General features: G+C 38.2%; 1 protein-coding gene across 2 annotated transcripts in view; it reads right to left on the bottom strand.

Annotated features, from left to right (window-relative positions):
- Positions 1–22,113, bottom strand: part of RBBP6 (RB binding protein 6, ubiquitin ligase) — a 31,443-nt gene extending 9,330 nt beyond the window's left edge. For both annotated transcript variants that reach the window (XM_029946064.1, XM_029946065.1), the window contains exons 1-11: positions 20,837–22,113; positions 15,955–16,054; positions 13,574–13,610; positions 9,102–9,146; positions 6,921–7,009; positions 6,711–6,807; positions 6,171–6,310; positions 3,129–3,301; positions 1,563–1,666; positions 1,113–1,450; positions 69–165 (exon numbers count right to left, since the gene is read on the bottom strand). In XM_029946064.1, coding sequence (XP_029801924.1) covers positions 69–165; positions 1,113–1,450; positions 1,563–1,666; positions 3,129–3,301; positions 6,171–6,310; positions 6,711–6,807; positions 6,921–7,009; positions 9,102–9,146; positions 13,574–13,610; positions 15,955–16,054; positions 20,837–21,002 — 1,386 coding nt within the window. In that variant the 5' untranslated portion in view covers positions 21,003–22,113. The remainder of the gene's footprint in view (positions 1–68; positions 166–1,112; positions 1,451–1,562; positions 1,667–3,128; positions 3,302–6,170; positions 6,311–6,710; positions 6,808–6,920; positions 7,010–9,101; positions 9,147–13,573; positions 13,611–15,954; positions 16,055–20,836) is intronic.
- Positions 22,114–25,372: the final 3,259 nt, after the last annotated feature.

The following is a 25,372-nucleotide window of genomic DNA, read 5'->3' as shown; positions in this document are numbered from 1 at the left end:
ACACAACAACAACAAAATCAGAAAACTGTAAGATAAACCTCAAATTTGAAAGCCAAAAAAAAACTTACCTTCTCTTCCATAAGAGCAGTAATTGCAATTGAGGAGGTTCCCTTTGAATGTTCTGATGCAAGGGCTGCAGCTGGCAGTATTTTATTATCAGGATCCCTAGAAGACCAGAGAATTTGCAATATGTGAAAAAGTTACCAGAAATGGAAGAGTAAGAGTAAGCAAATTAGTAATTTTGTAAGTCTGTTGGCCCACCACCTGCATGAAGAGGCGTTAAACTTTTGGGTCAAGTGGATAGCTCTTTGGACACAAAAGTGGTAAGGAAAAAAGAAGGAAGTACTATCTATGATAGATGGGAGAGAAATCAATTATTAGAATAATAAAGCTTCAAAAAGGAAGAAAATCAAACTGTGGGACCAAAAGAATACAAGATTAAGAGTAAATTCTCCTTCCAGCCCCACCACTAAAAAGCCAAATTCTGAGTGAGGTCTTAGCCCTACTTGGGGTCATGTGTGCTCATGCTGTCACTCAAAAATAAACATTTGAAAATAATAATAAAAAAAGAATTTATGAACCACTGGACTACATGTCTAAAGATCCTTTTTATGTCCAAAGAGGTAGGATTATAAAGTGAGTTCTCGTTAGTCTCCTACATAATTATGCTCCAAAACAGTTAGCTTCCTCCTTCTCTACCTCCACCCATGTCTTACCCCCTCTTTTTCACCTAACCAAATTGTACTTAGTTCTGCTCAAACCTACGCTTTCAATATCATCAGTATGACTACAAGTAATTCACTCTTGTAGTATATAATTTAACAGAGGTTGTTGGCAACTTGTATAATTCTTGACCCTGGGATGCTTAATCATTTGCCAAGTGAAACTACTTCATTTGCCGGTTCTTCCAATAAGACTTGTGTCGTCTCTTAAAAGTACCTGGTTAGCAATGGGTTACTTTATGGAGTCACCCACGTTACTGAGCACAGTGGTTCATACATAAAGATGATACACGCTGGTCACTACAATAACTACTGAAGCAACAAACAACAATGAAAACCCATATTCCTGATCTCACTTGTTCCCTGATAGTGAGAGATACACAGACTTACCGGAAAGGTCCGTCTGGTTTTTCAGAGTGGACTGAGATGGACACCGTCGCAGTTATATCAGGTACAGGAGCGGGGGCAGAAGATGAATTTCCAGGCACAGGAGGGGCCAAGGAAGACTGATTAGAAGTTAACGAAGATATAGACGGAGCTGGGTGAGTTGATGAAGATGTCACCGGAATCATCAGAGGATCCTGTTGTCTTGATATAGGGGATCTCATCAGAGGTTGTAGGTTGCGCTGAATGAGTGGTCTCGGAGGCGGTACTGGGGGTGGTGGTGGGGGTAACTGTTTTCGTAGTCTTTTTGTATAACCGGTTTCATTTTTGAAGTTATTAACAGCCTATAGATACCAAACAGAAAGATGCAGGGAAATGTAAGGTGGTACTTACTGAAACACAGTTTAAACCATCAAACTTAAAAAAAATGTCCAAAAGGGATACAAAGTCAGTTACCTGTCGTAAGAACTTATTGGCAATTAAAGCATCAGGAGAGACATCATTCTGATGGCATGTTGGACACGTATGATCATCCGATTCTAAGAGTGCTGTTCTTATACCTATGTAAAATATTTTAAATACTACATTACTCTTTCCAAGCACATGTTACTAATCATTTCTAAGATTAAGAAACTTAGAACAGACTCTCGCCTGAGAGCACTCCTTTGCTCTAACTTCTCTCTACCTTAAAAACAGAAGTCACGAATAGAATTTAAACTAAAATTTAAGCTGAGAGAAAAAGTACTCTTTCCTAAATACTATTCTCTTTGTTTAGCTAAAAACTGGAATAGTACAGGGAAAAAAATAGAAGATACAGTCTAGAAGGGTAAAAAAATGTACATGGCTAACAGGGTTTTTAAAAAAGCATCAGGAGGAGGGAACCTGCTTGGCTCCATCAGAAGAGCAAGCAGCTCTTGACCTCAGGGTCGTGAGCTCGAGCCCCACATTGGGTGCATAGATCACATAAATAAATAAATAGCTTAAAAAAGAGAAAAGGGCATTATAAAAAACCAGAAACATTATTCAGGCAAGGAAATCAACAATACCTATAGCACAGTAGAGGAGTAACACTAAATTAGATTCACAAATTACACTTCAGTGTAGTAAAAAGTTCAGTAATGGAAGTGGTTTGTTAAATCTAAGACACCTGGAAACAAATCTTATGTGACCTCTTAACTTTGGTCTTCACTGAAGAGGCCCCAAACGAAAGATTTATATTCCAAAGCTATGTTTAGAAATGAAGAAGTCCAGAACAGGATTGAGCAGAGAAATTTTTAGACAATGCCATTTGCATCTGGGTAAGAAATAAGTGGCAGAAAAAAAACAAGAGCTAATATAAAGGATCAGGAAAAGAAGTCACAAGTAACCGCATGGCAGATGTTGGGTAATAAGTTTACAGAGAGCAGTACTCAATTACACTTAGGAATTTTAGAATAAACTATTTTTCCACAATCCAGAAAAGGGATTTAGGTAACATTTAAAATTATATCCAGAATATCTAATGCCCAAAAGGCTTTTAAAATTCTGCATACCATTTAAAATGTGTAGGAAACAGGGGCATGCCTGTGGCTCAGTTGGTTAAGTGTGTCCGACTCTGCTCAGGTCATAATCTCACGGTTTGTGAGTTTGAGCCCCCTATGGGCCTCTCTGCTGTTAGCACAGAGCCCACTTTGGATCCTCTCTGTGTGCCCCCACTCAAAAATAAACTTTACAAAATAAAGGAAAATAAAATGCGTAGGAAACAAAAGTCCTACATTTTATAAAACCTCAGTACAGTTACCCTAATGAAGGTACAAGAAATGGTCAATTCTAATATTTAAAAGGACAAAAAGGCTATTGTTTAAAGAAAAAAAATGTAGCATCAAAAACAGTTCTTGCTATTAAATGTGCACTGATGAACTGACCAATTTTCAACCTATCAACATTTCATACTGCATTATTAAAACATAGAGTGTTCCCAAAGAGCCTTTCCAAATAAATATATTCTAAGGTGTGTATCTTTGAAGGTTCAACATTTCTTACATTCATCACAGTAACTGTTTCCACAGCAGGGAATGACAACAGCATCAGTCATAATATCTTTGCAGATGAGACACAATAATTCATCTGGGATAGGATCATCTTCTTCTGAAGAAGAAGATGGTTCCTCTGGTAAGAAAGGTGGTTTTTCTTTCTTTCCAATTGCATATGCTTCTCTGTAAAAGAAGGTTTTACTCTTTTAACATTGTTAACAAAGCAAAGTATTACTGAGATAGTACACGTTCTACTATACCATAATGGGAATTTATAATTCAGTACGATGCCAAATTTGTTTACACAAGTATAATTCCAAAATAGGGAGTAGTTATGAACATCTTCCCCCTAAACAACAAAAAGACAAAACAAAATCCTAAACAAGTATAACAAAAAAACAAATGCTATAAAACTGGCTAAAAGGATCTTTAGAATCCACAACTCTAGAACTGAGGGCCACAAGTTTAAGTGGCAGAGACAGGGTTGGAACTTGGACCTGACAACACACTAACCACAGTTTTCTCTATCCTACAATGTTGCTTGGGGGGAAAAATGCCTTTCCACAGACCAACAGTCCCCAGAACCTGTGAAGGTATTAGACAGCATGCTGTAACATGGGAAACGGAAACTGGTGCTGACATATAATTAAGGGGGGGGAAATATTATGCCACCAACCACACCAGTAGCTAGAACAGACTTCAAAACCAGGGGTCTACTTCTAATTAGTATTTTTAAAGCAAGATTAATCTATTCATAGACAACTAAGAAATATTAACGACTTCAATGATTAGAATATGTGTTACAAACAAAGCAACATTTCAGTCACTAGGGGTCCATTTTGTAGTAGAAATGCATTTTGCAGAAATGTTGTATATTAAACATATTGAAAATAAAAAAAACCAGGGGTGCCTGCATGGCTCAGTTGGTTAAGCATCCAACTTTGGCTCAAGTCATGATCTTACAGTTTTTTAAGTTCAAGCCCTGCATCTGTGCTGATAGCTCAGAGCCTGGAGCCTGCTTTGGATTCTGTCTGTCTCTATCTCTGCCCCTCCCTGCTCCCGTTCTGTCTCTCAAAAATAAACATTAAAAAAATTTTTTTTTAATTTTTTGAAAGTAAAAAACCAAAATACACTATTCTCAGAGTTGTCACCACTGCTTTCAACACCCACATCTTCTCTGTAATCAGGCAGGTTTGTAAAACATAGGAATTCCTAGGTAAATTCTAGCTCATTTAGGAACAGAGTGTGTCCATCTCAACGCTGCAAATGAAAGCATCTCAGCTGTACAGAGGAGGGTACCTGAGGTGTGTTATTTGTGTTGCAGCTGCTCCATAGACATCACCACGACTCCAGAAATAAGTATCAATTTGCTTATGCCCCATTGTTCCCAATTTGTGAAAGAGGAGTCTCCCACTGCCCAAAAGAGAGAAAAGAAAGAAAGAAAAAAAAAAAAAAGGAGAACAGAGGATAGAAAAAAGAAACAGAAGAAGAGTCTAAGTTGTTTATCAGTGGTGTTAGTGGAGAGGGTGAAAGTTTCATTTAAAATATTTGGGCTCCCATTTCCCCAGTATTTGCTGTGTGTTTGGCACAAATGGGCTTTTATATTTCAGCATTCAAAAACAATGAACTTAATTATTAGTTAGGGTTCACAAGGGCGATATTAATTTTTCTGACACAAACTTCTATTTAAGTACTTTTATTTGTATATCTTATATTAAGATGAAGCGGTCTGCTCTTAAACCGTCCATTTCAACCTACGTTGTCTGGAAGCACATATGAAATCAGAAACAGTGTAACAACGAACTGCTCTAAGATGAACCACAAGACACAGGATGGTGACTGATCAAAAATTGATGGGAGTGAAACGGAGAAAGTGAGCAGGGCTGGGAGTTCAGGAAAACACTAATCCTTATCTGTGAACGAAAACAACCTACTTACTAAAGCACATACTCAAAACCAAGAAATCGTTGCAGGATCATTCGATGGCAGAGCCGTTTTCATCAACCTCACCTGAGCACTACACCTTCCCACACTGCAGCATGAGGCTGAGGACAACTGTGTTCTTTTACATATTCTCTGTGTCACTAAGAACAAGGGCATTCCTATTCTCTAAAGGGATGTTTCTCAAGCTATGTCCTGGGGACGCCCTCACTTTGTAACCCCACCTGAGGACTTGGTAAAGAACACAGTCCAAAGGGACAGTTAATATGGTGCTCTGTATCACGTGAGTTCATAACTGGTGAGGGAAATCACAAAGGTGCTTAGATGGATTAATAAGAGCAGATAAAATGAGAAGTCTAGCTGACCTATACCACTAGGTTTTCAGGTCTATCCACTTCATTAAAAACTGGCTCCCAAAAGATCTGAAAACATACTAAAAATAAGTATCAAGGTATAGGGTATGGAGCTGCAGCTCATCTCAACTAATGGGTTTATAAAATAAACCATATTTTGGAATTTTAAGACTCACATGGTATGTCCAAATTTGTTCAATTTGGACAATAAATTACTAATGGGTTTATAAAATAAACCATATTTTGGAATTTTAAGACTCACATGGTATGTCCAAATTTGTTCAATTTGGACAATAAATTACGATATGTCCAAATTTGTTCAATAAATTACGTCTTAATTTATTCTTGGCACTTGAATTTGCCCTTACATCTTACAGAACTTTTATGCTTAAGCCTTCTGTTTCTCAGAATAATTAAGACATTGGTCTTTTTCAGTTAAAAAAATGTAGATAGCATATAGGATCATGTGGGAGTATGTATGTGAATGAGGAAGAAAGCAGGGTATGACAGAAAAAGAAAAAATTAGAAGCCCACAAGGGAAGTGGCACTCAGTGATAACAAAAACCCCCAAGTTCATTTTAAATTTGCATTTAATGGAGCAGACTGCAGCCTCTCATTCTTCACACAGAAATGCAACACATGGAGACCGACGGTTCACAAGAAATCCGGGCAGCCAAGTCGCAAGCCCAAGCCTACATGAAACACTAGCGGCCAGATGGGCTATGGCCTCACAGGTCATACCTAACTAGAATACTTACGCGTCGATAGTCGGTATTGCGTATTTTCCAGTGTTCGTAAGCATTGCACCTTTCATGTTAGGATCTTTCACTTCCATCATAAAACTTCTGGGAATACCAGTGCTCTTTTTAATCCTAGGACCAGATTCAAAGTTTTTATCCTATTTGGTGGGGAAAGGAGACAGGAGGAAGAAAGAAAGCAGTTACCTTTGTTTAATATTAGCGAACATGCAGTGCTTATTAATTGCTTATATTATTTGTAGTGCTCTACATATATGACTTCATTTAAACATCACAAGAGCCGTGCAAGGTCAATACTATTATTACCATGTCCGTTTCATAGAGAAGACTGAGCAGGCTTGAAGAAATCAAGTGGCTTGCCCAAGCTCAGTCAACCATTAAGAGGCAGAGCCAGGATCTGAAGCCTGGCAATCTGGCTTCACAGCATGTGCTCATTTGCCATTGCAATAGAGAAGGCAGTATTTACCCAAGAAAAATACGACAGTGAAGAAATCATTGAAAGAAAAATAAGGTGTATCATGGTTTCTACTTTGGACTTACCCCGTTTGTTGGGCAATTCTTAATGTAATGGCCAGGTTTACCACAACGAAAACAGGTATAAGATGGAGGTGGTGGGCCTAGAGGTTTCTTCATGTAACTGAAAGGGAAAGAGAATTACATGTACACAAAACCTTGAGAGAATAATGCTTTTGTCTGGGGCGGAAAATCCACCCCAATGTACCTATCAGTATGAAGCATGTATGGACTTACTTGATTGGGTCGTATTCATGGCCAGATTGCGACATCATTGCTTTAATTTTATCTTCTTCAGAAGCATTGGCTTCAGCCAGATTGGCAGTCTGTTTAACAGGTAATTATTTGACACACACATTAGAAACACATTTAAGACCACACAGCCAAAGACAACACCACTCATCCTGTAAAGAGCAGTATCTAATCTTGCATAAAACCTAAAACTGAAAGCTATTTACACGTATAACCTAGAAGAGGCACCAGGGGTTCCTTAGGTCATTACATGATGTTTGGATGTCGGCAGGGCTGAAGAAGGTCTTGCTGTGGGCACTCAAACCTTAGACCCTGTTTGTACCGTACATTAAGATTTGCATAGAACTCCTCTAAGAGTTAAAAACAGATTAAGAAAACACTTGATATTTTAAGCCTTAAAAATAATTCAAGTGTCATTGCATAAAGACTTTATACTTACAACTTGGAGGGAGGGTTATAGGTTAAACAACTGAACATTATGCAGATGATATGAAGTCAGAAAGCTCTTTAAGTAGTAGAATCAATTTCAAATTAAGTGCAGAGCACATGCAACTGAGTACTCATTTTAAATCTGACTCTCCAAAGTTTTATGAACTTCATCTTTAAGATACTATATAGAAGAGTCTAGATATAAGCAGGGTCTAAGGGAGTGAGTCCTGATAATTTGAATCTTCAAGCATCTAGCACTCAGATCAGCCATTCATTGGGTTTTATCTTTACATTCATCCACAAAACAAGCAACCAGTTTTAACATTTTATTGTAATTTTATATACAAAGAAGCTTAACATTAACAGAGCTTAGAACAACAGCAACATTTACAGAAAACTGGATTACAGATGTTGAACAACTAATTTGTTTGAACCCAAACATTAATTTACAAGTAGTTAAAAAAAATCCCCCAAACCTCCAAAATTCCCCAACTGCTTCCCACAAAGAAACAATGGTAGGAACAGACCAAAACTCAAATAGGGTCCTTACAGCACATAAGAATTAAAACCATGAACTATAAACTGCTTAAGATATAAACTCTATGCTACACCACTTTGCATTAGAAAATTGTTGAGAGAGGATGGTTTCAGCCCACTTTGTGTTTTAGAATCATCAATTTTAATGTTTACTATCCCCAGAACAAAAGCTTAAAAAGCTGTATTTGTTACTAGGACATCTTTTTAGAATACATTCTAGGGGAAAAGGAAACAATCTATAACAAAGCCAAGCATAAGAGAGGGACAGCACTAATGGAAAATCCATCTAACTCATTAATCTTGGTTGCTAAGTCTGGTTTTACTTTCTGATACTAGGGGGGAAAAGGACTTTTGGAAAACTGGAAGACTTCCTTCTTGGTCCTCAAAAATCTGCCTATTCTATAATGTCTTTTCTTTTTTTAAGGCATGATTTGCAAGCCACATCTATTGTTTTAAAAAGTAATCATCACTAGTGCTTTCCCAAATAAAAGGTACACATTGTTGAGCAGATAATGCAAGCAATTTTGTCGCAAAACACGGCATACACAATTATTTCAGGAGGTAACAAATTGCCCCCCTGCCAAACACACACATTGGTATATTCCTGCAAACAGCTTTATACATTGACACAATTCACTGTAGTCTGTGTTCAAACAAATTAGGTTGTTTAAAACTTTTTCTAATGCAGACAGACTACAAGTCTAGAGCATAAAGAAACAATCGTTACACATTTAAAATGTTGACCTTCATGGGATCAATTCAAATATTCAAGAAATAACCGTGCAATTGTCCATGTAAAGGAAAGCTTCTATTTTGGCTGCTTAAAGAAAGTCCACGTAATTTACAGCCAAAACCAGGGAATTCCTCCAGAACTTTGTTAGTTTCCAATGTATAATTAAACAAAATGTATGAGGGGGGAAAAAAACAAAAAACAAGAACAAAAAGCACCAAGTAAGTGTAGCTTCATGTGTTTCTTCTGTCTTGAAGATGACCAACATTCCAACATTATGGTGAGGCTGACAAAATACTTCCCTATCTTCTCAAAGCGGCAACTACTCTTTACAGGATAGTAATAATGTATACAGGGTTTTCACAAAACATATCCTCCCCCAACCCCTCTTCAAACAATTGTTCCACATTTAAAAAATACGATGTTAGAAAAAGATTTATATTTGCAAGAATATATATATTTATATATACCTTTGTAAGCTGGGCCAGAGAAATAGATGCAGAAGAGTCATCAATCTGTTCACAAAAAATTAAACACACATTCAAGTTCCACACTGAAAACATCTGAAAGTGATCATTTAGTCCCTACTGCCAATTAATGTTCAAATACTGGGCATTTTCTTAGACGTTTTCTCAAGAATGTTATTCCCGGTTTTAAACCTGAAACTGTACCTCACCCCACTTTACCCTTCTCTACATATTTCACACATATAATAAAGGCTTAAGTTGAGGGGGATTCAATTACAATGAAAAACCAAACAGGATAAAGAAAAATATATCACAGAAAATATATTCAGAGCAGTGACTGATATTAAGAGTCCCATATCTATCAATGGTCTCTAAATCTGGTAACGCTCAAGATAAGGAGAATAAGAAATCTTTCTAGCTTTCGTGGACTGCCATTATATAACACAGTAAAAACAAGCAGCTCTTTAAAGGCTCAGAAGATTGCTTTAATAAAACAGCTCCCACATAATTGCTACTTTTTTTCTAAGTATGTACTGTTCAGTCTGAATAAGTTTGTTTATTCTCCCACACAGAGAGTAAGAATGGGTTCTTGCCAAAGAAACCACAATTTCATCAGGGCAAAGATGTTAGGCCAAAAAAAGGAAAGCCAGAGGTAGCGTGGGGCAAAGGCAAACAGGGATATTACAGGAGGATGAACTTTAATAATGCGTGAAGAAAGTTAATTTAATCAAAAGGAGCAAGTATTATATATTGAGGAATAAAAAAATTTTAATGTTTTTTCAAATGTTGCATTTTAAGATTTTTCATTATTTGATCCCCTGAAATGATTTTAGTATCAGTTTTTAAAGAGTGTGTATCTATATACACACACACACCTTTAACACCTAATGCTAAAGATATGATTTCTCTGTAAGAGTACCAAAATGAAGACATTATTTGCTTCCTATATAGTAATTGGGTTGCTTATTCAACACGTCATAAACTTCCCATACATTATTGGTCAGAACTCTTGTTTAAAATGGAGAGGATGTAACGAGATGTCTGGATCAAAGAAAAACAACAACAACGACAACAACAACGGAGTCTTCATCAGGTATTCTTCAAGTATTCCAGAGAACTAATATTAAAATAAAAGCAGCATGACTTACAGCCCCCAACAGAAATGTTACCAGTTTCAATATGAAGTTCTTAGCACAATGCCTACCACAGCAGGAGTTCAATCAATAAAAATCATGTCGGCTAAATTTAAAATGTATTTTATAAATATCTTAGGGTTTAAAAAGTTTAATGGATAGTATTACTGGATGCTTACTTCACCAAAGGTTCTTAGCTCCCCACTGAGAGGCCACAGAATTCATCATGCACTAACTCCACATTCCTAATATGCAACTGTATAATTCACCAGTGTGTTCTTATTCTCATCTAGCTTTTAAGTGTTCTTTCGTTACAGAACTAATCTCAAAGGAAGCTTAAAAAACACATAAATATCCTATCTTTATCCAGAATAAATTCTGATCATCTCAATCTATTTTGAAAAGGGTTACTTTTTGCATTAGCTAGGAATTTTTTACTTTAAATAACAAGACTGCTGTCAAGCATCATCTATACTGTTTCTAACCAATGAAACAATAACCCTTCAAAATAGCCCATTACTATCTAGAATATGAACACTGATCATTTCCTTAAAAGAAGGCAGTCATATTAACTTTCTTAAAGCTAGAACTAAAATACTAACATTTTTTTCTTCCCACTATGATATATGTTTTTTTGTTCTAATGTCAGGCTTTCATGTCTTTTAGTTTTCTGTTGAGTTGGGTATTCGTATTGGATAAAGTGGTTTAAGATACTCAACAACATCTATATCACTTCCCCCCCCCCAATTATTCTAGCACCTTAAATACCTTAAAGTATAAGAAATCAAATTTACCACAAGTTGTGAAAGGCATCTAATAGTTTTCTACAAAAAGCAAGGAACTAGAAATCAGTGAAAATTGCTAAAGGGTTTTAAAATGACTAGGAATTTATATGTACTAAGTAGCAATAACTGTATTAACTCTCAGATACTGATTTAAAAAATGCACGTTAAAAAAAATCCTCTTCAAAAAAACTGATCAATGCATACTGTGGACATCATTAAATTAACCCACTTTCCCACATCTAATTTGTGGTCTTGCTTCTGGGAGAAAGAATCTGAAATATTTTATGCCACTTACACTTGCTTTTGAAATTAAAGGATCCTACAAAATGCAATTCTGATATTTAATAAACAGGAAGACCATCCAGCTTTGGAATACCAACATGAAAGATGGCTAAATAAAACACGCTAAGGAATACGGACAGAAATAGCCATCCTTGATTACAGTTGGCTTAAGTTACCAAAGATGTACACATATTTACTTGCATTAATCAGAAATCTGGTTTAGTGGCTCTATCTTACTTGGCTTTTGTGAATGTGTACAAGAATACGTGATTCATAAGATGGGCATTAATTATGCTTAATGAATATATTCTCTCATCCTACACGCCAGCATATGTACCCCAAGCAAATAAGTGTTGGGGATATTAAGTTATCTAATGTCTCCATTTCAGACAATTCTACCTAAAAATTAAAGCCACTTTTAAAGTATTAAAAAAAAAAAAAGAAAAGAAAAGAAAAGAGAAACCTAAATAAGCATAAAATAAACTGCTTCTTATCAGCGTAATACAGACATGCCAGGGAACACACAAGGCTAAAAGAATGTTAACTTTATTTATGAACATGTGATTTGTGTTTATACACATGCTAATAAACAAAAAGGAAATAATTGTTTTCAAGAAATAAAACTTCATCTGAATTAGTTTAAATACTATATAAAAGTACTTTATACAAAATGTGTTACATTAACCACTACAGTCACCAGGATAGTCACTCTGATTTGTGCTAGCATTTGGATACATAAAATCAGTTTTAAACCAATCACCAGCAAAACAAACTTGGACAGTTTTGTTTTTTGTTTTTTTTTACAGCATTATGCTTTAAAAACCAAAAAGAAAAAAAAACCAAAAACCACCAAAAAACCAAAACCAAAAACAAACCCAAAAAACAAAACAAAACAAAACAAAACCCAAAAAAACAAACAAACAAAAAAACACCCATATACCCCAGAGAGTGGGGAAAAAAACCCCAAATCACTAAGGTTTGATCTTTGAATCACTATATTTAGTTCCATGAGAACTAAAGGCCATATACTTCAGTGAACAAGTCCAAAGTTCAGATATTCTATATTATCATGTTTAAGATGCAATGATCCAAGGTTAGTGAAATGCCTGATACACAATTAAAGATCAGTAGTATTTAAAAAGGATAAAGTGAAACAGCAAGCAATACCCTTGAATTCTAAATGAAGATTTCAGACATCTTGTATTGTGTACAAATCAAGCCTGAGCAGTAAAATGTTTAGAGAACCATCAAGTTTACAGAACTCAGTTACTACAGACCTACATTCTGAAACAAATGTTTCGCCCCACAACTTAGGAATACCACTACCATTTACTTAAGAGCTTCAAGTCAACGTGGTGTCATACTGTAGCTATGATCATAAAAATTAAGAGATTATTCCACTTAAGGGGAGTTACCTTTGATAAGCTACAGCTTTCAATTAGCTTATAATTAATGCAGCATTTTAATATCTGATAAGAGGGAAATATTTTATTTTGGAGAACTAAGCAGCCTAGAATTGGAAGACCTTGTATTAAAATTTTAAAACAATGTACGGAATTGTATAAATCATCACTGAGACATTTATATACTCAGGGGGCCCAATTTCCGGTCTCACTTTTATAGTACAGATGTAAACAAAGAATAAATGCTTGAAATTGCCAAATAAAGCAAAACTGAATAAAGCTGCATCAAAAGTCTTTGGAAAGCTCTTTTCTATATGTGTCTGAACTTGGAAAAAGCATCAAACTTTCATATTAGCGTTGCATGTTGCTAATGCATTTTTTAAAGCCATCAATTAGGCAGAAAAAACTAACAAAAACTAAGTGATACAACGTGAAAATGGCAAAATATACACTCCAAACATTTTTTTTATTGCAAGAAACAAAAAGCACACAACAGCCTGTACATACATACAAAATACTAACTATAGACAGACAGATGTAGAACATGTTATCATGTTCATTTGTGTAAAACCTACATGGTCTAAAAAGAATCATACATTAACTGTACAACACAGTGTCATACAGGGAGAGTGCTATCATATTAATATGAAACAGCATTTTTGGGGGGCACAAATTACCCATTTCTACAAAGTAAGTGTGCAAATCATGCCACATATATCCATTTTCAGCTGAGCTGTCATCCAAATACATTTTATTTACAATATGTACTATAATCAGTTGGATATTAAGTTCTAAATGATTCACTTCACTGCTACATTATAAAGGTAAAAGGTAAATGTGTAGAAAAAGTGTGAGATTGTGTTTTTACATACTGCTTTTGAAGTTCCCATCACTGGTTCAGTTCGACTTCTAAAAAATAAACAAAAACAAAAATAACATAAATAGTGAGTTACTTATGAATTTTTATGCTAAAACATCTTAACAGGTATGTCAAATCACGTGTTTATAAACACAATTTTTCTTTGTATAAACATTTAAAAACAGCCAATTTCCAAAGTAATAAGTACACTACTTTGATTAATCTTTACTACCTTTAAAGAGTTTAAGACATACCTGTGGCTAAAAAAACCCGAAAAAAACAAAACAAAAAAAACCCAACTCCCTACCAAGGAATTCTAGAATAGATGTATCCAAAGTAATAAATATATTACTTAATCTTTATACAGTTTATACTGTATAAAGGTTATAAACCACCTTTATACAGTTTAAGACATATCTGTGGCCAAAAGTCTATACCAAGGAATTCTAGAATATATAGAAAACAATAAATGTTTTCTCAAAGGCATGAAGATCTTAAGAAACTTTATAGTTATTTCTTAATAAACTGAACAACCAAATTATATCATTCCCCAATTTTTTAATAGTTAACAAATGTAAACTTTCACACATCAAATTTTCTTGAAAAGAAGACCACTGTTAACACCTATAATTTGGATCCCTGAGAAACTGCTGTGCTCTAAAAACTAAATTTCAAATCCAGAAAGACAGGTTGATAGTTATTTTAATTTTAATTTTTTTTTAAGTCTCAAAACATCGACCAAAGTTAAACAAGAATTCTAACTTTCAGAAAAACACAATATACTCAGACAGTATTTTAGTTCAAAGAATGAGTTTGGTGGTTATGAAGAAATAAACAGATTGATTTTTTCAAGTACATACAAATAAAGCCCAAGAAGAAATTATTTTAAAAGGCCACACAGGAAAGGGGGCGGGGGTTCAGTTCCTAAATAACAGTACTTAAATGCTTAGTTGAAGTTGATGCTGTCCTGACTATAGAGGAATGTTAGGGAGCATCTGAAAGGAGTTTCTAAGTCTGCATGTGATTTGTAAGTCCTGAGATTTAAAAAAAGCTTTCATTTTCTAGTATTGCTCAACAAACTTTGAGCCATTTTACAAGACAATTCTATTACAAAGGCAATCTCACACACAGTGAATTAACAAGCAATTCTGTAAGAGGCAACTATTTTCCCATGTACTTCAAATAATTCTCTAAGAGCTTCTTGGTATCCCCCCCCCCAAAAAAAAAAATCAACTGAAAACTATATGTTTACTCTTTTTAAAAAGCACTTTGTAAATTAAAATGTAGTTTCACACCAAATTCTAGGAATTATTTCCTTATCATTTTTTAAAATTACACAGTTAAAAGCACATAGTTCAGATTTTAAAAACTATTCAGGTCTTAAAACTGTGACTACACAGAAGGTATTACACAAAAGGATCTCCAAATGCTGGGATATGGAGTATAACTTGACAGCAAACTAATGACAATCTTAGAATGAGTATTTGCCCCTACAAGGAAAGCTCCAAGAAATAACTTTTTAACCTCTATTCCAAGGACACATTCCACTTCCTAGAACTGGGAAATTCCAGAATTTTTCATTGGCCAAAAACAGAATTTGCCAGAATTTCAAATCACTACCCTTTTCACATTATTAGAATTCTATCACAATTAAAACTACAAGAAAGCAGGGATTAAGTTTTAATCCTGCTCCTTTCCTGAATTTCTGAAACTCTAGACTAGTGCTAAGATACTGCAGTGTTCTTACTCCATTAATGGGCATCTACCATGGGCCAGGCACTGTTCAATTCTTACAGCTTTCCTCTGGAGTGAAGTACTCATATCCCTAATATTATTTTGAGGAATCTACTTTGAGGCTTTAGGGAACTTACCCAAAAAGTCACACAACTGGTGGGAAGCTGCAAATGGAATCAAACCTAAGCCTGTGCTAATAAATCCTATAAACTCTATAAGCCTCCCAACAAAAGCCCCTTATTGAGAAGCAAATGTTAGCATTACTGAATACTCCTGATGCTGTCAAAATATTCAGGACAAATCTCCCAACACACTCATATATATACATATATATATATTTGTATAGTGAAAGAATAGTAAGAAAAGTGTGTAAATAAAAAACAAAAGCGTATGCAAATACTTATTCACCAATTTGAGCATCATTTTCTCTGTAAATATTACAAAGCAAAAAATTCCTCCTGATAGCTCTTACTACTACTAACTACAGGTTAAGTTAACTGGGGGAAGAAATAGGAAATAACAACCCCATCCTCACCATTCTGAGGATTGAGAAGATATACTTATTAGGGTAATGAGTTCAATTCTAAAATACTTGTTCTTCCTCACAAAATAAAAAAGTATTTTGAGGACTTAAATACATGAGATTTGATAAACACTCACATAACATATGTCTTGCTTGTAGATTTAACACCTCCAATAGGAATTCTTCTAACAATTACGGATGAATTCTTAGGAATTAGAGCATTATCATCAGTATATTCTGTAAAAAAGATAAAGAGTTGAATTTCTCTTTGGCGATTTGGGTAATTCAGTCCTCAAGAGTTAGAAAACTTCAACCAAAGATTAATTTTATGGAAAACGAATTTAAATTTAAGAGAGCATGTTCCTTGCCTCTAGATTACTGATACTGTCAGAACTTATATCCATAGCCATAAGGAGGTTCTCTTCAAAGGACACCAAATACTGCCAGCAGGTTCTTGGCTCTGGTGCCTCTACTTCTGTGGAACCCCAAATCTCAGTTAAGACTAAGTCATTCCCCAATTTAGCCAATAATGCTAAACATCTGAACTATGAGAAAAAGCTGGAATTTAAATGAAGACATTCTGTTTCTCCTTGCCCCTCAACATGAATATTACTAAAAAACACAGACGAAAGAAATTATGATGTTTTGAATAGAGAACAAAGGGTTTTATAAAAAGAATTAGGGGCGCCTGGGTGGCTCAGTCGGTTAAGTGTCCGGCTTCGGCTCAGGTCAGATCTCACAGTTCGTGGGTTCGAGCCCCGCGTCGGGCTCTGTGCTGACAGCTAGCTCAGAGCCTGGAGCCTGTTTCAGATTCTGTGTCTCCCTCTCTCTCTGACCCTCCCCTGCTCACACTGTCTCTCTCTGTCTCTCAAAAATAAATAAAAAGCATTAAAAAAATTAAAAAAAAAAAAGAATTAGTATTGGCATGCAACTTTGGGTAAAGTGTTGATTCAAGGCCTCTGTGGGAACTGACATTGAAACTTAAAGACGGAGAAGCCAGACAGATGTGCAAAACAGCTAGACAGAGCATTTAAAGACAGAAAGAAAAGCAGGTGAAAAAAAATCAGTAAAGGACAGATAATGAAAAGAATGACTTGAATTACAGGTCACATATTCATTTATATTTGTTTCTAAGTACAAAGAAAGTAATTGAAGGATTTTAAACAAAAATGACAACAATTTGATTTATATTAATAACAAACAAACAAAAAAGATGACTCTGGTATCTATGTGGAAAATGAACCCATAAGGGAACAAGAGTAGAAACAGGGTGACTAATGAGGACGCTGCTGCAAAGTCCTTGTAAGAGATGGTCTGTGCTGCGTAGTGACAGGTGAAGAAATAGAGAGAATCAGAATACTTTGAGGTAGAACTGATAAGACAATCATCAGATTTAATGGCGGCGGAGGAGATGAAAGTAAAAGAGCAATGAGGCATAAGTAACTGGGTTCCTGGTTTAAGCAACCGGAAGAACAGTGATGTCATTTTCTGTAAAGAAAACAGGGAGGATGAATGGATCCTATTTTCTACTCTTAATTCTCAATTACTTGCAATAGTTCTAGAAGAAGGAAATTAAAAGAGAAGCCAGACCAATTAATTTAACTATGGGTAAAAAGATTTCCTGCAGAAGGAATTTGTAAACTTACCAAAAAGAAAAATAACCTATTACAGCGAGACAGATGCAAGAATGTACCCATCTCCCTGACTCACACAATCAGGCATTAGGGCTCATTCTTAAGATTACAGAGTTTATTGCAGCGGCTGACTACTTCTGCTCTTCCAGTTATTTCAATTTATCACACATACAAGCATTTTAAGCTTATTTATATCTATGTACACACATATATAATTAGTTTTAATCATAACACTATTAGTCATTTCCTGTTACAAACTAAATTGTTCAAGAACGGGTTCTTTTCAGTATATTTCAAGTAGCAAACTGTATGTGATGCAATTTCCTAGATTCAGGCATACCATTAGAAGACTATCATCATTGCTTTGATAGTTCATGATAGTCCCAAATTTTAAGCAGGCTGTAAGAAAAATAGGAAGATGGGGGATGATCAAAAAGTAAATTCTAGAAACAAAACTTGGGGTCAAACATTTGACAAAAAGTTTCTGAACTGTAGCTTTCTGATCGGCACGATACTGTGTCAGACTAAAGACAGGTGCCCCTACACCAGAAGCTCTGATTTGACATTTTAAGTACCTGAATTACAACTGGTGACTCCCTACCCTTAAAATACCTTACTGATAGGTAGCCTGTTAGGTTTAAAAGACCTTTTCCAGGTGTCAGGGTAATTTTTGATCCAAAAACATGAAGACTATGGATTTCAGAATGAAAAACAAGATGAATCTGACAAATGGATAAAGATAATAAGAGTCTTTTAAAAATACTTCATTCTCAGCTTTCAAATCTTTCACACTCAATTCAGAATGAAGGTTTGTTTTGTTTTGTTCTGTTCTGGAGGGGGAGGAAAAACAGAAAAGCAATGGGAAAGCTCAAAAAAATTTTTTAGGAAGAATCATTTAGGATTTGTTTTGAAATATAGTCCAGAAATAAAGGAGCAAGACTCTTAATCTAAATCATGAAGTTCTGATCCAAGTATTTTGGTCTCATCAGATATAAGGGTCCTGAACATGGCCAGATTTCCAAAACTCTATGGAATGTTTTACAGAAATGTGATATACTGGGTAATTTAAACATTAATTCAAATAAACTAAAGTGATCCAGTTTAGCATCCTCTCCCGGGCAACCTCCTAACTATGAGGCTATAAACATTAATTCTGTACTCTCTAATTCACTGGATGGTGCTTAAAACTCAACCCATTCTTACTCAACTGCCTGTGACACTGGACATTATTTCCCCTAAAACTCATTTAGTGACTATCCTCTACTACCAATGGTATCTTTTCCTCTCCTAATCTGAGGATTGAACAAAATGCACATGCTCTCCCCAGAAGCTCCTCCTCTTAACCCATCTAACAAACCGTTCTCCAATAAGGACAGTTCACACAAACATATAAAAGTAAATAGGCTGCTGGGTAGAACACTTCCCTGGTTTTCAGGGTTTGTAAAAATTATACATCATATAATTTCCTGGCTTGGAAAAAAAAAATAACACAATGCCACAAAACCCTTAGATTTTTGGACAGGAATTCCATCAACTATTACTTACTCCAATCTAACAAAGTTGTATTCAGTGATTAGATGGAAAAGACGGACAAGTCAAGATCCAAATGATGAAATCATTTAATACTCCAGTAAAATACAAAACTTGCCTGGTATATGATTAAAATTATCTTTGTATTCCTTACTTTCATTTATGTTTTCTTTCCTCTTATTTATGAGTATTATTACCATATCCATATATCCTGAAATTCTCATAAATCCATCTGCCATGAAGTGTGATGGCAATACTTAAGGGACACATTTAGTGGCTTTAAAGAAAGAGTATTTCTTTTAAGGTATTTTCTTGAACACTACTTTAAAAAGATGTTTCTCAACTGTTCGTGATGATCAGCAATTTTTCCTTTCCTTAAAGTAGACGATTCTACACACAATTATAATTACCAAAGCTTCATGTGAAGTATCCCTTCGATAGGACACTTTAAAGGGGGGGGAGGGTGAAGAATATTCTTTTTCATGTTACCATGTGAATAAAGTTCCTCAATAAATATTTGAGTCATGCCAGCAGTGCCATTCCTTAATATAATACAATTATACTTCTGTCTGGATATAAATGGGAAACAGCTTTTTAAAATGACAAGATTTACTCTATTAAAAACAATAGGCTATGGATGCCTGGCTGGCTCAGTTGGTGGAGCCTGCGGGACTCTTGATCTCAGGACTCTTGATCTCTTGAGTTCAAGCCCTACGTTGTGCATAGAGATTATTTAAAAAGAAAATCTCAAAAACCCCAAACTCATATCTGCTAGAAGTGAGGGGATCCCCCAAAGTTCCAACTAAAAGAACCTAAGTCACACCTTAAGCTAAAGTTGTTGATGAAAGACTGACCTACTGAAAACTACACATCAGCATTACAGTACTGAGAAAAAGCCAAAACAAATGCAGAGCCATAATCTTTTAAAAAGACTGTTTATCACATCGTCATATCCAATATTAAATTTTCAACATTATAAAATCCTTTTAAAAAGGGGAAAGTACTTAATGTTTCCAATCAGCGGCTTGTTGGAAACTCATGCAGTAGTAGCCTACTATTTTCTGTACCCTTGTAACAAAATAACCATGCAAAGTCTAGCAATTACTACTTTAAAAAAGAAAAACCTTTTACTTTTAATATTTACTAAACTGCCCTTTTTTTTTTTTAAGAGTACCATGATGAACTAGGAGTTCAACCACTTAATTACTGTACTACTAATACTGGAATTCACACACAAAAGTGGTGACATCAGAACACATCAAGTTCCAAAAGCAATTCCAAAAACGTTCAAGGCAGGCCGGATTAAATCCTCCAAAATACTTAAGTGAGGGTCACTTCTCCACGACACAGGCAACTCCAAAACAAAAATAAATTAAGTACACAAAAACAGGAAGAAAAGGAGTACAGAAAACTGGCCACCGAACCCCAAACCTGTCAGGTTACAAAGTTAGAGAAGCAGCTCTAATTTGCTTTAACAAAAACAGAAGCCAGCATAAGCTCCCCTCCCCTCCTTCCGAGGAAAAAGCAAGTTGGAAAACGCCACAAGACAAGCACCCCAAGAGCCTGGACGTAATACCCGTCGGCCATTCCCACCCAAATCCTCAGAATAAATTAACATTTGGGAAGAATAATCAGACTTCCATGTTTTCGGATTAGCCTGGCACGGATGATCCCAAGCACACAGAAATGAAACAAGCCAGTTAAACTCCCGGGCCGACGGCTGCAGCCCTCGGATCTCCATGAAAGTTGTGCCCAAAGTCCCACAGGAGACGTAATGGCGGTTAGGCTCCTGCCAGGCCCTAGTACCAGTGTCTGTCTCCGACCAGCGAGTATCTGGAGCCCATGTGGCTCTTACCTTCTTTCGTCTGCGCGTTGGTGATCTGCAGGTCGCAGTCGGCAGCTTTCAACTTCTCTCTCCCCATAATCTGCTTCTTTAAATCGCAGAGGGAGATGTGGAGCCCATCAAAGGTGACGGTATCATAGTTGAGTTTAGAGGAAAATTTATAATGCACACAGGACATGGTGCCAAAGATTCCTAAGGTTCAGCGAGGAGACGTGGACACTCTCAATATATGTATATTTATAAACTTAAGAGCAAAATATGTACACACAAAAAACACTCGAAAGACACCGAAGGACCCTAAGGCCTCAGATTAAATACCCCCCAACCACAAGCAGGGGTTCGTAAAAACAATAATCCAGAACCGCCCCTCCCGCCCCCGGTACTCAGAAGCACTTCATAAGGGAGGAAGCGGACGAGGACGGGAAAAGGGGAAATCGAGAATCCGCCAACGGGCACAATGTCACCCGGCTGGGTCCCCCTCGCTCATGCTAAGGGCCGGCAGGAGACGGGGGGCAGGCGGTGCAGTCAGTAGCGGTCAGTCCACAACGTTAGAGTCCAAATGACCCCGCGGGGTCAGGGGTCCATAGCGCGGCCGCACCTCCCGGTTGGTCTCTCTTTCCGTGGATTGGGGTGACCCAGGCCCCGGGAGAAGGTTGGGGGAGAGGGCCTAGGCCCGGAGTCCACGAGCGGCCTCTCGCCTCCTCCTGGCTTCCGGACGACCGGCGTCAGCTTCCCCAGGCCCAGGCCCCCCCACACATAAACCCCTGTCGCCTGCTCCCCGGAGGCCACGAGCGGCCCGCGGCCTAGGCCAAAAACGCGCGGTCGGCGGAGGAGAGGCCTTCCCGCAGGCCGCCCCGGGCTCCGCCTCCCCCCCGCCGCCGCCGCCGCCTCAGACACAAAGCCGGTACTAGGCCTCAACTAGGCCTCGAAGCACTTCCTCACCACCCCGGGCCCAAGCCAGCGGCCGGGTGGCTTTGGCGGACCCTGGGGACGCCGCCGAGGCTCCCCGACGCTTCCTCTCGCCGTGTGCTCCGCGTCTCTCGCCTTGCGCTCCCGTCGCCTTTCGGCCCCGAGCCGCAAGAGTAGGCCCGGAAACGGCCAGGGAACGGCAAGGGCTTCGGGGCTCTCTTTTTGTTCTGCCCCCCTGCCGCTCTCGGGCCCTCACCCAGCGCCGGCGACTCCTCCAAGCCAGGCACTATGGCGGATGCGGCCTGGCCTCGGGCGAGCGACCCACTCCGGGGTCTCTTAAGCAGGGACTGCACGGGCGGCGCGCGCGAGGCGGGGCTGGCGTGCGCGGATAGGCGGGCCGGGAGGCGGGGCCCGCGGCGTCACAAAGCGCACCGGCCCGCCCACGTGACCCCGCGCTTTGTGACTCGGGAGCGCGGAACCTTTACCAGCCGGGAGAACGGAAGAAACCATCCACCCCGGGGGGGAGGGCGGAGGGCGCTGCGCGGAGGGCCGGCTCACCGGGCGGCTCCGGGAGGGGCGCGCGGATTTCAGCAGCTACCGTGCTGGTTGGTTAGCATCCACGGCAAAGTGAAGTGCCACGGGGTGGCGAATTAACTCCCCTACCCCGCAGTCCCCACCAACTCCCTCGTCCCCCAGTTCAAGTAAACATTATGGTTGCTATGCAGTGAACTATGGTTGCTATGCAAGCGCCCCCTAGCCTCCCCCTCCAGCAAACCCCGCTACCTTAAGCTCTTCCTAAGTGGAAATTCTGGAGCACCTTCCTGGCTTGAACAGACCACCATTAGATTTGAGCTCTTCCTATGTACTAGGCACCCGGGGCTAAGCGCTTTGTTAACACTTCCGGCTCTGGGGCCCAGTTTTCTTGGTTGGAATCCTAGCTGTGGGACTCTAGATTTAACTCCTCCGTGCCTCAGTTTCCTTGGTTGTAAGTGCAGTTTTAAAATTGTACTCGGTGTACCGGGTCGTTATGGATTGAATAAATATGTTTCCATTGTTTAGGACCATGCCTGGCATATGGTTCAATGTGTCTCACATGTAGCTCAATAAATGTCATTTTAACATCAACAAAAACCCCTAAGTGTTCAGCACTACCATTATCTCCGATTTATAGATGAGGGAACTGAAGCTGGCAATCAAAAATTTTCTGAATTCACAGAATTAGGGGAATGCTTGCTCTGTAGCAAGGTCCGAAATCCCATTCCTAATTATAAATGAAGGGAGCTATGCAGGGGACTCCCTCAGTAGATTGGATTATTTTTTCTTGGGGGAATGAGGAAGTTATTATTATACCCATAAAATTCATACTGTAACAAAATTGCACTCATAAACTGCAATAACTACTGCAATTTACAATGCATTTTTCTCATCCTCTCTGGATTTTTACAGGCTCAGGGTCCGAGAAGTTAGTCACCGAAAACAACATTACACAGCCATGGGTGGACTAAAGTTTGCCAGGGACTTCCTAAATACATACACCCGGTCCTTACTGAACGTGGTTTATTTATTTATGTTTTTTACATTAATTTATTTTTGAGAGAGACAGAGCAACAAGCAGGGGAGGGGCAGAGAGAATGAGACACAGATTCCAAAGCAGGCTCCAGGCTCCAGGCTCCAGGTTCTGAGCAGTCGGAACAGAGAGAGCCCCACATGGAGCTACAACTCACAAAAGGTGAGATCATGACCTGAGCTGAGGTCAGGCGCTTAACCGACTGAGCCACCTACATGCCCCATACTGAACTTGGTTTAAATAAGTCATTGTCTTGTCAGGAAAGTCTTCCTGAGACCACTTTATCCAAATAGGATGACCACCATTCTCTGTTCTTTACTGTTTTTATTTTCTTCCAAGCATTCATTCCTACTTGACATGGTATATATTTACCTTTTCATTTTCTGTTTCCCACCACAGCTGAGAATAGGGATTTTATCTCTTTTGGTTATTCCATATACCCAACTCTTAGAACCCCAGCTTCGGGGCACTTGTTGGCTCAGTTAGTTGAGCATCTAACTCTTGATTTTGGCTCAGGTCATGACCTTAGCTAGGGTTGTGGGATTGAGCCTGGAGTTGGTCTCTGGGCTGACGGTGCAGAGCTTGCTTGGGATTCTCTTTCTCTCTCTCCCTCCCTCCCTCTCTCTCTGCCCCTCTGCTCCTCTGCTACTCAGGTTCCAACTCTCTCTCTCTCTCTCTCAAATAAATAAATAGAAAAAGAACCCCAGCCTGGATATAGTGGGCACTCAATAAATGTGTTAAATAAGTACATTTTTATGTGATCCATAGACAGATCATGGCAGTAAGATTTTGGCAACTCAAGGGCAGCTCTAGAGACACAAACACAGTTTAATTCAACCACATTATTAGCCTAAGTCCTTTCCACGTCTAGCAAGTTGTTGCCGCCTTTATCTTCTTCGGTAACTAACCAAAATTTTCATGCTCTTGGGTTCATTTCAGAATGGCTGATTTTCTGGAAAAGTCTGTTGAATGGAAGGGGGAACATTACATCTGTTGGAAGAAAAGGTGGACAGGAAAATGATGTACTGTTATCTGTATTCACCACTCTAAAGTGGTAAATCTATGTTCTTTCACTACTCCTTGGCTAACCCTTTGTACTTAATTCAATGCTAATTTGATCAGCCTGAAAGAACTCAAAGGGGACAACATCCTTAGGGTAGAGTGGATTAGCATCCTTCTAGAAGATGAGTAAGTGTCCTTGGAAAGACCACAGTCAGTGTTATGATTTGTTCCAATGGTTCTCCTCAGCCAAGAGCCCTTCACAAAGCTTTTGGAGACCTCACTGCAAATCACATCAAACAGATCAAAGTTCATCCACAACCCACATTAAATGGTGAGTGTGATGGGATTTCATTCAGTTGCTCGCCTAATTGACAAAATGTTACATTTGGTTCATTCCATTAAATCCCTTAACAAATCACAACTTTAAATTTCTATTGGTAATATGGAGTTGCTCTCCCTGCCACTTCTCTCCACCCTCAACTCCAATGTTCTTGTAAGCCCTGGAAAAGACTTTTGTATGCTACCTACCTATCTAAGCTTCTTATATGTAGCAACACCGGGACTCCTGCCTCCTAGGATTTTAAATTGTCATTCCCAAACCCACTGTACCATCACATCTCCGCCAAACACATGCACTTAGTAGATTTCCTACCTTGTTTTAGTATGCCAAAATTTCAGTTTCAGTGAACAGAATTGGGAGACCCAAGAAACTCTGGCAGTCAGCTGTAGGATACTTGTGCTATGATCCAGGCTCCGGAAGTGGGAATGGGCTCTGTCCTGCCCAGGCTACTGTATATGCTTATAATCTAGTCCCACTAAGTGCCCCAACAGCAGTCACATTATCAGATTCTGAGTGTGGCCTCCAGGTTGTCAACCCAAATTCACAAAAGAGAGATCTTTTATATTATCAATGCATCTTCCCTAGATGGTTGATTACCTTTATATTTTTCTTTATTTAATATTGAAGCCTACAAAGAGTTTTGCATTTGAGAGGGAGAGAAATAAGGAATCTTTTTTTTTTTAATGTTTATTTTTGAGAGAGACACAGAGACACAGAGAGAGAGAGAGTG

This window comes from Suricata suricatta, chromosome 8, assembly GCF_006229205.1.
Source record: "Suricata suricatta isolate VVHF042 chromosome 8, meerkat_22Aug2017_6uvM2_HiC, whole genome shotgun sequence".
Classification (NCBI taxonomy): domain Eukaryota; kingdom Metazoa; phylum Chordata; class Mammalia; order Carnivora; family Herpestidae; genus Suricata; species Suricata suricatta.
The sequence above is the reverse complement of the archived record's forward strand: the minus strand, read 5'-3'. Positions and strand labels throughout refer to the sequence as shown.